Source organism: Boleophthalmus pectinirostris, unplaced genomic scaffold, assembly GCF_026225935.1.
Source record: "Boleophthalmus pectinirostris isolate CB_2022bp ecotype Guang Dong unplaced genomic scaffold, ASM2622593v1 HiC_scaffold_18, whole genome shotgun sequence".
NCBI lineage: Eukaryota > Metazoa > Chordata > Actinopteri > Gobiiformes > Gobiidae > Boleophthalmus > Boleophthalmus pectinirostris.
Window position 1 is genome coordinate 21,410,260 of NW_026571133.1, and position 14,218 is coordinate 21,424,477.

The 14,218-nt window shown below is 37.8% G+C and overlaps 1 protein-coding gene across 1 annotated transcript in view; it reads right to left on the reverse strand.

Annotated features, from left to right (window-relative positions):
* The window catches only part of LOC110161508 (thyrotropin-releasing hormone-degrading ectoenzyme), a 116,413-nt gene that overhangs the window by 16,134 nt on the left and 86,061 nt on the right, over positions 1-14,218 (reverse strand). Inside the window, exons 11-16 of the mRNA XM_020926255.1 lie at positions 9,332-9,420; positions 8,383-8,516; positions 7,955-8,010; positions 3,707-3,854; positions 2,665-2,768; positions 2,200-2,307 (exon numbers count right to left, since the gene is read on the reverse strand). Coding sequence (XP_020781914.1) covers positions 2,200-2,307; positions 2,665-2,768; positions 3,707-3,854; positions 7,955-8,010; positions 8,383-8,516; positions 9,332-9,420 — 639 coding nt within the window. The remainder of the gene's footprint in view (positions 1-2,199; positions 2,308-2,664; positions 2,769-3,706; positions 3,855-7,954; positions 8,011-8,382; positions 8,517-9,331; positions 9,421-14,218) is intronic.

Sequence of the window (14,218 nt, forward strand, 5' to 3'; positions counted from 1 at the left end):
GGTAAGGCCTTAAAAAATGTGCATAGCTTGTATTGTTCTGAGCAAAATCTTGATCATCTCTTGAACAAAGTTCAAACGGAATTGGCAACTCTAAAGAAATGGTTCGACATGAATAAATTATGAATTAATTTGAATAAAACCAAATACATTATTTTTGGAAATAAAAAATAAAATAAAATAAACAGTGCCACATAAAAATTGGTAGTACAGAAGTCGAGAGGGTGCACTCAACAAAATTCTTAGGAATAAATATTGATGATAAATTAAACTGGAAACTGCACAGAAACATACTGAAGACAAAGATATAAACAATTATTGCTATATTATGTAAAATTAAAAACTCTGTAAATCATAATGCACTCAAACTGTTGTATAACGCTCTCATCCTTCCATACCTTAACTATTGTTAAAGTATTATTGGGGAATAATTATAAAACAAACATCAATTCCATTTTCTTAATGCAAAAGAAGAGAGCTATTAGAATTGTTAATAATGCTGATTACTATGCCCCAACAAATGCTCTCTTTATTAAATTAAATACATTAAAATTACATAATCTCGTTGATCTAAATACTGCAATCGTCATGATTAAGGCACATAAAAATATGCTCCCTCAGTGTAGTCAAGAGATGTTCAAACCCAGAGAGAGAGTACAATCTGAGAGGATCAAGCCTCTTTCAGAAAGCTCGTGAGGACCAGCCTGAAAAGTCGATGCGTCTCCATCAGAGGTGTTAATCTGTGGAATAGTCTAGATGAAAATTTAAAAGGCTCTAAAACAATTTACACATTTAAAAAAAAAAAAAAAGACCAGAATTATAGAGCAATATAGAAATACAACAAATCATATTTTAGCCCATGGAACTTACAGAATAACTGTAACCCTCAATTATATTTATATATTTAAGTGTATTTATAAACCAATAGATATAAATATTAACATGTACATGGTCAGTGTGTGTATGCGTGCGTCTGTGTGTGTATGAATGCACATCAACGTATATTGGATTGTGTTCAGTATTGTGTAAGTGTATACTAAAAGATTCAGGGACATTTTCTTTCCTGCACTCAAAACATGAGTTTTGTGTTGTTTTGCTGTAAATAGTTCTGCCGTATTATGTTCTATATGTTAATAAGTTTAGGCAAAATAAGTGTTAAACTTCAGCCTAAACCCCTTCGGTCTGCAGAATAACCTTAGTGATTTTTTTTTTGTGTTAAATCATTGTAATATGATGTATGATTATGTTAATTGACCGAAGAAAATAAACTAACTAACTAACTAACTAATTATAGAGCCTTTTATTGCATTTACAATTATGAACTGTACATTAGGATGCTAGTTGCTTTATAGTCACAGCAAAAACTCTGCCCTGGTATCTCAGAGGTGAAAAGTGCTGGTAAACTAATTGAGATGACATTAAGATGTTCGGAATGTGTAAGGAAAATGAGGTATAACTTTAGACTGCTGCAAACTGTTTAAAATGAACTGGCTAAATCAGGCACAGCACCTTTTAAACATAATGTAGATTTGGTTTGGTCCTGTTCCAATACTGACTTAATCCTAATTTAGTCAAGTTTAGTTACAGCTTTAGTTCAAACTTAGTCAAAATTTTAATATGGGTACCTAACTGGTTGTGAACGCAGCCATAGGCTTGTTGTAATCCCAAACTCATATGCACAAGACATGGAGAGGCTTTAATGTAAAAAACTGACAAAACTCTTCACTACATAGAGTTTTTGCTGTACAACATGATCATACTAATAGAGCTACTATAATGAACATGCATTTCTATAATAGCTACAATAGTGACAGGCCTACATCTGTCATCACTGCACAATTAATATCTTTTGTGTTTATTTTTAGAGCTAGTCTTTTTATCTTCTCCAACTGCCCGATACAGCATCTGCTTCTATTTAAATTGCTGTTTGAAATCTAATTTAACAGATCTCATAAAAGACCTCGAGAGGATGAATGAATGAGCCCACAGTAGTGTATAAAAGGACCTCTGCTCAACAAAGGGAAAGACAAATCAAACAATGCACCGACTTGATAAATTGAATTTTCTGCGACATATGTATTATTGACCCTATATCCAAACAATTGCCAAAGTTGCTGGAGTCAAATATGTTATTAGGTCTGTTTAATAACAAGAAGTTGGATGTGTTTCTTAATAATAATAATTGCTAGTGTATTTTGGCACCTGTTCTTGTTGCTGGAAATCCAGTCAGAGATGTAAGCCACGGCCTGGCGGTGACACTGCTTGTTCCCGAAGCTGCACGCTAACATGATGAGCTCTCGCTGTAGCTCCCTGCAGGTGTTCAAGGGCAACAAGTTAAACAGCAATCAATAAAGCCCATAGAGTGAAGTCAAATAAGGTGGCAAAATGAATTCTGTGAAAGCAAAGTCTGTGCAAGGTCGTCACGGCTACATTAATAAATACAAACACTGCACACTACACTATACAGGCTTAAAGATGAATGGATTAAATAATTATAGTTTTTAGAGCATCAGGAGCCATATAAAACCACAAAACATGATGATATTAGGGAATAAAGTATACCTTCAAAATAAGTACAGTTTTTCCACAAGCAGTTATAAAAATAATGCATTATTTTTTTCCTCTATTGCATTTGTTTTCTGAGTTGGTGATGCTGACGATACGTACTCAGTCTGGTATGATGCCTGCAGGATGTTGCCCTCGTTGCCAGGTCCTGCACTGGGCCAGCCCATCTGATGATAGCGGGATGCCACCTGCTTCAGCACATAGTCCTGCAGACACAGTCACCATCACACACTCTGAATGTAATGACTTTACATTGACAATAACATGGACAAAGTCTGACTAAACTCAACAAGGGGGGTTTTCCATGAAGCAAGCTATAGTAAAAGCCTGGCTTATTTGGGCAATTCATGCTTGTCAAATCCTCTGTTCTATTCCATCAAACTGACTAACCTGAGTTTTGCCGTAAAGTACCCAGGCACAAACCTGGTTGTGACCAGGTTAACTGTCAAAATGATTTAAGGTTGGTCTCCAAGAACATCAAAAGAAACTGCTTAATTAGAGCTTTCAGCACATGTACTCCCTCGTCTGTGTTTTATCCACTTGTCACTGTCTCAATACGTTTTTAAATGATCACCTGTGACTTAATGACCACGAGCCCTTTGCTCCTATACTGGACACGTGTGTGGATGCTGCACTCATCAAAAAGGCACAAATCAAAAAGCCTATGGCCACTTATCCCCTTATTAACCAGGCTATGCACTATGCAGCCAGCCTCTTCTCTCAGTCACCGGAAGAGGAGCGGTGAGTAAAGAGGAGAGGAAGGGGGAGTCGCATCTTTCCTCTTGCTCCTCAGATCAGAATGAACAGAAATGTTCCATGTCCCAAATCAAACTACTGTCTGTGTGCATTGTGGCTTCCCTCTTGTTTAGTCAGATCATAAAAAACATCACTCTTTGAGCCCATTTTCAGTGATGTAATTGCTCCATTGATCTGGCCTTCCCTCACCAGAGTCTGAATTAGCTTTGGTTAGACTCTTTCATGGATTTCTTTCATAGAATGACTTAAGACTTTAACGGGAGATGATTTCAGGATAACCCTAAACTTGTTAAGCGACTTTGATGGAATACCCCCATAGACAATAACATGGACAAAGTCTGAATGTAAAGGATAACATGTATATGACAATGAGTGTGGTCTCATTTACACTAAACAAGCTGTACTCGTCGGTGCGGTCCAGAAGTTTGTCCAGCTGGTACAGCACTCGGCTGGCAGCATGCCACGGCAGGAAGGACGACTCCTCCGGCAGGTAGCTGATCAGCTGCAATGGAATGTTCTGAGGGAGGTACCCTGCCCTGCAAGTCAGAGCAATATAAAACATTAGCCATTATTATAGTGTGCGTATTATTATTACAGTATGCTTCTTGAGTTAGATATTTAATACAAAGATTAAAACTGGGATCAGGGCAGACCCATTGACCCACAAGACAGTAAATTCATTGGAAGTCTAAAATAGAAATACATGAATATGCACTACAAGTGGTAAAAGTAGGATACCAAATCTTGAATTGTCCCTTTCAATTATTTTAGGGAATGCATTTAAGCACTGCAAAAATAACAACATTGACACCATCAGTAAACACAAGGACCGCCACAATGTCACTGAAATAAAAGTCTGAAATTAATACTTTACAATACTTCCTGTTCAACAGCAGCATCTGGTAATAATGAACAACTGCCAACCTGGGACTTTTTACATTTTAAATGCCAATTACATAAATATAATAACAACATTCACTATATAAAATCTCCACTCTTTCTACGTGTCTAGACAGTTTAACAGTGTCAATCTGGGCATGAACCTGCAGAAAAGTGGCCTCTAAACAGCAGCGCAGCCCCCCACAGCTCAGGGTAAACCCAACTGCTCATGAATAATAACCTCTCCTTTGTGCATTCGTTGGTATTCATGATGTTTTGTGGAGCACTGTGCTGCTTCCTCATATGACCTTAAGCTCCTCCTATCAATCATGAATATTAACGTGGTGGGCAGCTGAGGATGCACTGTCATCTTACACAAAAGTATTCTCAGTTTTTACTGGCCATCATTATTGAATAGGTGCAGATGAGAGTTATGTGCAGAGGCTGATGAAAAGGTGATATGACATTATCAATGCCACAGTAGCGCATCTGTGACCTCTTTAGCAGCTGTCCATCAAACTCTAGAGCTCCATGACATGAAGACACTGTCTTATCTCATACTTTGAAATCAGCAAGTAAGGGGTGCAAGAGATCTTAATTATTGGTAGTATTTTGTTATTTTATTTACACAGACCAAAGAGCTAAAGCAAAGCTAAAGCCTACTTCTGAAAACTGTGTTTCAGATAAGTCTTTTCGCGGCTGAGGAACTCTGGATTTCCATAATCTGCCTCATGCACAGCTCAACCAACCTCCACATATTCATCTCTATTCCCATCATGCACCTGGCCTATGAGAAATTACCATAATCCATCCAGCCTGCAGAGACTTCCTGTTTACAGCGCTCTGAACTGAGCTCCAAACTGTGTGATCCTGGGACAGTGTTGCTGTAGCAACCTGATCCATTTGTGTCCATCTCTGTTTTCCACTTGTCCACTCCTCATCTATCCCGCGTCTGCTCCTGCAGATGTGGACTGTCACATTACTATTCTCACGTCAGTCTTTGCCATGGAGCCCACAGTCACAATAAAAAAACCTCTTTAGGCTGTCAGTCCAAATCTTTCTACAACTCTGCTTCAGTTTTGCTTCAGTTTTCCTCACAGAGGCGTCATAGTGACTCTGTTTGAAGGACGGGCTCAAGAGGTCACTGGACAAAGTGTGTGTACACTCAGCATGTTCCCTATGAAGGTGATTATAGATTATTTAATTTCCTCCCACTCTCTGTGGCAGTGTCTCTGTGTCCCTGCCTGAGCCGCCGCCTTAACAAGCTCATTAACTCTTTAATATTGTTAAGGCTCTGTTAATTGTTTGTCCATTAGCCATTAGCAGGGCTCACTGGAGAGCTAATGAGTGACTGCAGAGGCCATACAAAGGCTGCATCCATCACTGTTTCAGTGTATACGCTCAGACGCACTCATTTATTTACGCTAAACTAGCCATGGACTGTGGCACATACACAGACGACTGTGTTGTCACCAATCAGCATTTACTGCAAAGAGGATTGCTCACATTTAACTGAATCGAACTCTGCGAGTACAAGGGCCCAGGAGATTAGCTGAGATTAAAGATCACTACTATTGTTTTCAATTTAATTACAGGAATTAGGAAAGTAGAGTAGGTGGGAAATCAAATGGTTAACTGTATTTACAGGAAAGTAAAAAAGCAAAGACAGCGGTTTCCCCACCACTGCTAAGCAACTCAGCACATGTAGCATTTTCCATCTCACCTTTAATTTACCACACACAAGAACATGAAAGTAAGTGTTTATAAAGAGTTTATCAGAACCTGCAACCAGATTCAAATTTTTCAGTACTGTATTAATAAAGCCTATATTGTATTGTGTGTTTACAAACTGTCACAATGTTAACTGCTTTTGCTATGTTGATCTGCGTTACAAGTAAACCAAACAGTGCAGCACTTTGCTAGTCAGACTCCACATCTCATGTTGTTACCAACAGAACAGCTCACTCCATATCAGTACTGAGCACACGCTGCAACTTTAAGTTCTATATCTGTATGTAGATGCTATACAACTCTCATTTTATTTTAATGGTGCATAATGATTTCACTTCATGTCATCAGTGGTATTAATTTAACAATCTAGCAGGATCATTGAATCACAGAATGAAACACCTGCCGCTTTAGCTCAAATTTAGCACCTTTATAGATGAATGAACTCATAACAGGCACACATTAATCCACATTAGCCCTGGCTCTAATTAGTAGAATAAATCTACTCCCCTGCGTGAATGAACAAACAAAACAAACCCCAAAAAGTTTATTGCAAGTTGCCATGGCGACAGATGCAGGGCTAAAGTGAGCACATCTGCCCTCACGACTGATAATGACGGATGCGTAGTTGCGTTTCTTTGTTGTTTGAATGGAAGTCTCCTGCTGAGCTTTTAACTGAAACGCACACACACACCAACTGACAACGCATTTGTCTCATTCGACATGACGGAGGACAGATGGCTGCAGAAGAGATGCACAAGCCTCTTCTCTGGGTTGAGTTATCGAGTCCATGTCACAGTAGATTTTGGTTACAGCGCTGAAAAAACCTTGGGGCAGTAAACATCACATATGAGGAATGAGGTGCGCCTGGACCTCTTTGCTTTCTCTGCGGCAAAGCACTCACTTATAGCTCATTCATCAGCCTGTGTTCGCACATAGAGAGTCTGGAGCAATGGGGATGTGAGTATTAAAAACCCAATCCACAGACTTTAAACAGCTAAAGTCTAAAATCTTAATTCCTATTTTGGGACATGAATGCTGAAAGGAAAGATGGGGAGACTTTATCAAAAAACATGTTTTCCAGCTTTAAGACAGATACAATAGTTCTTGGTATTTTGTGGGATTTAAAGATATAACCTATACAGAACAACAATTGAATGCAAAACTCAAGATCACATATTTAGAGAGAGAGAGACAGAGAGAGAGAGAGACTGTAAGCTGAAACCAGAGGTGACAGACCTGATATGAAAGCCTGCTTGGTTGCATTTACAAGGGTAGAAGTAAAAAAAAAAAAAAAAAAAACAATACAAAGAAAACAAGCATTAAATTGAAATCTCCAAAGACTCCCTTTTCAATTCACAGTCTAATAAAACATGGCATTTTTTCATTCTCTCACAAGATTAAGGGCTATTCATTTAAGTGTAATTTCCGAATTAATTTGAGGGCAGAAAAGTGCAAATACCATTTAGTCTAGTAATCAACCATGGATGCAGCATACCAGAAAGCAATCTGATGATACAGCACAACTCAAATAAACAGGGTCAAATAGAGAATAGGCAAACTCAAAGTTCAAATGAGACTGTTGTAATAGCTTCAAAAATGCCATTGGCTTACATCTCTGACTGTTTAATGCTGGCCTCACAATTGCACTTTACTGTTAAAACCCTCCGTCATCCAGAAGGGTCCAATAGTAAAAAAGTTCACTTCAAAACCCAATTCAGATCACACATTTCTTACTTATCAAAATATCACTGTATAATGCATCTAATTGCAAAGTTTCTTATTCTTGTAGTTGATCAAACCTTCCCTGAACTGACAAAAATGACACGAGACAGGCTTCAAAAACAGACAGACCTTATTGGAAATCAATAATGAAGTGAGGAGAGCAGACAGAAACAGTGGGCTGGCCTGGGTAAACAGGCTGTTTTACAAGCTGAAGTATAGACAGAGGAGCTGACAGGGGATCGCCTGTATAAACATCAAATAAATGAGACACTAAAGAAGATGTTAGTGCAATGTTAGCACTCACCTGGCCAGATTGAAGGCATCATCGATCAGGCCTGCTCTGTTTCCAATGGAGATGATCTGAGAGACAGGAGGTGGATGTAAGTTTGACATGTAAATATACACAGGATATAGTCATTAAAAAACTGTGGCTCTAGGCCTTTAGTCTTTTAGTCTATATGTAAAAAGGCAGATTAAACTCATTATTTACAAGTTAAATCTGTTTTTACATAATTACATTGTTTTCTAGTATTTCTCTGTGCATAAATAGTTTTTACATGATCACTCATGAAGTTGTAGCCTTGTGAGTGCAGTTTGGGTCTGATACAGATATTTAGAGCAGTTTCAGAGCTTTTGCTATGTCCCGTTTTTAGTCAACTAATCGATCGGCAGGACATGTCTTTAGTCGGCTACAGCTAATAAAACCATATGCAGACAGAAGCAGTGGCTCACCTGGGGGTTGGAGTGTAGCTGCTGAATGAGGAGTTTCCAGTTCTGAAGGTCATAGTTCACTCTGAAATAACCCGTCTGATTGATGTTACCGAGCAACCATGTGTTCTCGTGTATCTCACCTATTCTGTGCATTTCTGCAAACATTTAGCAGACAAATGGCATTGCTCATTTTACTCTAAACAACCTCTATTTATTTTATTACAATTACTACAATGGATTTTAATCAAAGAATAAGGTAGCTAGCTTGGCATTTTTGTTTATTTAATTACTTACTTATCCAGCCAAGAAAACAGCACTTTGGCACAGACTTGGCTGCGCTGTGTGCCCGCAGGGTCAGACAATATCATTGTAATAAAAGTTTATTTATTCTAACGAAACCAAAGTTCTTTACTTGGTAATATCACAACTTTCATGTTTTTCTTTGGAGGTTTAGCATAAAGCTGTATCGAGAGGTAAATTTAGGCCACTCCAATAGAGATAATGGAAGACATTAGCTGAGTGTATCGAACAAGTGAAAGTAGACCCTGTTCAGGCCAACTGAACACAATCACACAGTCTGAAAGGAGCTGAGAGGAGTTTCTGCAAATGAGTATATGTGATGTACTCTACTTTAACACCTGCCGTGTTTTGTTCACTAGTCTAACATCACTTTCCTGCAAAGAAAAGCGCCTTTCTCTTGAGAAAATGAGGTTGTGAGCTTTAGTGGAGCAGTGAGTACAGTTGGTAGCTGCAGCAGCCAAGAGAAAAAAACAAGGAAAATAGCTGTTGACCTGAGTTTTGACCTAGTTCCTAAACTTTCTCCCTGTTGTTAGAATTAAACTGTGTTCACTGGATGTGGGCTTTTTTACTGGGGAACTACTCACAGATTCTTACTACTGAGTGTTTATCTCTATAGTCTTGAAGAATATAAAATAAACAATTGTGTAGATGAGCTGTATATGAGCCATACCTGTTTTGTTATTGATCCAGATGAGCTTCTCTGTACTGATCATAGATGTGTTTCCCACAGCGACAGTCAGCGGCACTTGCCATTGTAAACTAGACAAAAGAGAAGGATGTTGTAAATGGACAGGAAAACTGCACAGACTTTTAGAGCAAATACATCAGCGCTAGAGAAAGATGATCTCCAGAGATGTTTAATCTCTAATCTCCTGTTCATACCAGGGAGCTCTGGTATGAACAGACAAAAAGAGAGTGATGGGGCCAAATGGAAGTACAACCATGGCTCTGTGTAGTAGGTATAGTAACTTTTCAAGATAACAGTTACAAAAATAGGCCTACTTTTGTTAAGCTTTGCTGGTGCTTTTTAAATAGTTCCAAGTCCCATAAAGCATAAATTGTTTAGTTTAACAAAAAAAAAAAAAAAAAAAAAAAAAAAAAAAAAGTATTCCTTTATTTTGTCAGTATTTTTCTATTTATATCTGAGCCTCGGGAGATGTTTTAAACAATACAGTACATTTTATTGACTTGATATTCAGGATCATCCCCAGTGAACCCAACCTGTGCAAGGTTGAAAGTGATTCTATGCTTAGTTTTAATCCTCACCATTTTGTATTCTGTGTCTCAAGGTGAACTGCAGAGTTTACACATTTTCTGACAGTTAAGGATTATTTTTGGCTATTTTAGGGTAAATCTATTTCTTCACTTGAACAATATGTTTCATTGGAACAAGTAACAAACTACTTTAAAAAGTTAACTCTAACACAAAGCCCTTTGATGTGTATTGTTTGGAGCCACAGAGACCCATGACCCACTTTTACTACACAGTACATTGTTTATTTGCTTAAACTGTAATAACTAATTATGTTTACAAAGTAACTTCATAGTAGCAATGAAGTATTTCTCATTCTCATTTTACCCTGGACCTAAAACAAACAAAAAAAAAAAAAACTTTAACAGTTTCAATCTTACCATTAGATTGATGCCTGTAATTAGTTAGTGTACAGTGGAATTAATATCTTTCACTATTTTTTAAAGTTGCTACAATGCATGAAGCAGTGGAAGAAATAACTGTAACACACAGTCCAACATGAACGATGGAGATTGTCATTGGAATACACATTCTATAATTGCTTCCTCTAAAAGCACCATGTTGGCTTTATTTCTCATTAGTATTTTAATTAAAAGAGGTTTTAATTACAGATAACAAACTTGGAGTAAGTGTTTAAGACTGTGATCAATTTATCCATTTGTGAATTGGGGAATGAGTGGAAAATAAGCTTGGGTCAGGTGATACAACCATCCAAACAAAGTAACATTTAATAATTCAACACCGCTATCTGTCACTGGGGGCAACGGGAGATCGATGGGGCTGCCTGGCAACTGAAATTATTCTGATATTCATGTGTGAGTGACAGAAAAGGTCAACACAATCATCATTGAAATGTTTGAAATGGAGAAGACATTTGGTGAAAAAATGCAGAAAAAAAAAAACATTTAAAAGCATATTTCTAGACGCCCAAAGATCAGATGTGTTTTAGTTCCTGAGTCATGGCTGCCATAGGGCAGGCTGATGGACAATAGCTGTCTCTGACCATTACAGTTGTTGTCTATTACCAAAACAATTCTTTTTTGAAAATGTATTGTTGCCTGCTTAGTTCATTGCACTGTTACACAAATCTTTTAGTTAAACCTTCTTGCGTCACCTACAGAAAAAAAAGCCTTCTTTTAATTAAGGCATACTAATAAATCATCACTTCCTCTCTCATTTGCTTAAAGACGCTTCTGCTCATTTTATGCAGCTTTTTAATTATTTATCTTTGACATTAACTAACTAACTTTACTTCAGAATTAAAGATATAAATAATACTATTTTCCTGAACTCATAATAATGAATGTCTCCTTCAGTAGAAGCTTGTTATATCTCAGTGTTTATCTGCTGCTGTAGCTTCAGTCACAGAAGCGGACTGTGACACAAATCCAGTTTGATTTCTTCTCAGTGTCATTACCCCGACCTCGACGTCCTCGGGTTTGTCCTTGTCTGTGTTCTTGTCAGCTCAGTTCTTTAAAGAGCTTTTATTTCCTTTAGTGTCACGCCTGTTTGATGGGAGGGGGGGTGAGGGGGGAGAGGCAGCGTGATAAGAAATAAAATAGAAAAACAGTGGTCTCTGTAATGTCACCTTAACACTCAAAGAGCAATATTTCTTTTTTCTTTTTCCTAAACTGTAAGTTCAGATATCACCTATGCAGTTCTATAGACAAGAAAAGAAAAGAAAACTATACCAGATACGTTACAGATGTTCTAGTCTACTTATCAGTAGTTAATAATAACCAATGACCAAACTATAGAAAATAATAACTACATTATTACACAGCTTAGAAAAACATATTGACATAACATACAGTACCTCAACAGGTTGGCAATACTATAATCTACAAAACAGAGGATGTGGCACTGCACAACCCTGACTAGCTGGAACATTAGTGATTCTATGCATGTTAGCAGCATATTTGCCATTGTGCCTTTGAGCAATGCACTTTAAACCCAATACCTCCAGAACTGTACTTGTATTTGGCGTGATCAGCTATGAATGCTTAGAATGCTACCACCAACAAAAGAAAAACACTCCAGGTCTATAGGCTTCTCTTACACCTAAGGATCTTGACTTTCCTGAAAGAGGCAATGAATGAATGTCAATGAGTGTCAGTGTGTAATCGAATAATGTAACCACTCTGCTGATCTGTTAACATTATATAATGGCTCATTTGATGATCTAAAACTTAAAGGCCCAGATTACACTATATTTTTATGTTATAATATTGTTTCCTCACCCAAAACACACCTGGAGTTGTGTTTTGTTTCATTTATGCATGTTTAACACACAAATCCTGCTTATTTATCTTGTGTTCTACTCTCAAACAGAAGAGAAAAACTCCACCTTTTCCACCTTGTGATGTCATGTGGTGATGCAGGAAGTACTCCACTGTGTTTTAACCTCCATACATCTTCACTAGAATCAACTGAATAATTTCAGCCTCAGAGCTGCTCATCTTTACTGAACAATAGTTAAAAGGTAGCTGTTAACTTGAAAACTATCACTACAGAAAATCACAAGGTGGCATTGATGATAAAGGATTACTCAAACATGTGTGAAAGAAACAAAACCCAAATCCGAGCATGTTATTAAGGAGGTAACAACATTCTAACAATAATTTATTTTTGCATAACATGGGACCTTTAAGCTTAAGTGATGGTTGATCTGACATAGAGCCTATATCACCTTGTTCAACCTGTCAATGCTATTCTTTTCCAACACCAGTATCCACAGAACCTTGATTGCCTGACTAGAGTCCCAACATGTGTCCAGCAGATAAGAGAAAGTCTAAATCTAGTAAACAGCATGTAGCACTGCAGGGATACTGTGCTCTTGAATACAGCATTACAGGGTCCACAAGTCCCCTCAGATTTCACTCACTACAACCACAAATGCAGTGATGAAAGTTGAGCTAAAAATCACAGTCGCACATTTTGTTTTTATGAGCACCCCTGAGTGTGTGTCTGAGTGCCTCCTCTAGAGATTCAACACAAAGAATAGAGCGCAGTGATAACAATAAGTTCAGTTCATCAGATCACCAATACCAGGAGCTGAAGTGCAAGGGAAAATACTTCAGATGAGAATGGAAAAAAGTAACCATGAACTCAGGGGGCAAGAAAGAGAGATAGAGAGGAAGAGTTTGTACAAAATATAAACAAGAATTCAGCAATTACAAAAATTATAATTTGAAAAAGAGGAAGGCATGTAATGAACTATTGATGCCAAAAGAGAGGGTCGATGAAACAGCAAGAGAATAAACTCCAGAGGTTGTGAAAGATGTGAATAAAACATCTCCAGAATCAAATATAAATGAAATATAAATGATGTAAGGTGGTAAGAAATGTGCAGAAAAGGTCTTTTTTTCAGAAGAGACTGCAGCGTGATCAGTAAGAACAAACTCGGTGCTTAGTGAGGTGTAAAGGGGTGAAACCAGGAGGAGGCATGGGCAGCTGTGGAGAATAGAGTAAAAAAATACAGATGCAAGGGTTGGGGCTGGCCACATAGTTTAACCACAGGAAACACTGAATCTATGTATTTATGGTTAAGGGTGGGATGAGAGACAATTTACACAAGACGAGACACAAGATTGAGCCCATGAGAACGAGACAAATTTTTTATCATTTGTAATCATCATTTCTAATATGTAAATCGTGTGATTTAGTTACAAAAGTTGGCTTCAGAATATAAAATTTTACAAGATTATTTTTCTCATGTGTGCACAATCTTGAGGTAATTTTTATCTTGTGAGGTCTTGTGGCACAAGCTCTTGTTCCATCCCTAGTTATGGTCCAAACTATGGTCCCTTAGTTTTATCACTGTGTGCCATAAAAGTAATTCCCACTTGCTGTACTGTTATTTTTATAGCCCTCAAAACAGTTCAGAAAGTCTCTTGTTCCAACACTCCTTCGGTTGAACGATGTAAAGATTGCTATAAAAGTCTCACCTTCACATCACTACAGGAAAATGCTTCATGCTGTCTGTACATCGTCTACATGTAGTACATTTTGGCAAAATAACAAATTGATGTACATACATGCTGTTGTTGTGTCCTTAGGCAAGGCACTTCACCCTCATTGCCTAGTATGAAAGTGGTGTGTGTGTGAGTGATGGTGGTGGTCAGAGAGGCCGATGGCGCAGATTGGCAGCCTCGCTTCTGTCAATCTGCCCCAGGGCAGCTGTGTCTACAGTAGTAGCTTACCATCACCGGGTATGGAGTGAATGAATAATGCTCTGTAAAGCGTCTTTGAGTGTCCAAAAAAGCGCTATATAAAACTGATGCATTATTATTATTCTTATTCTTG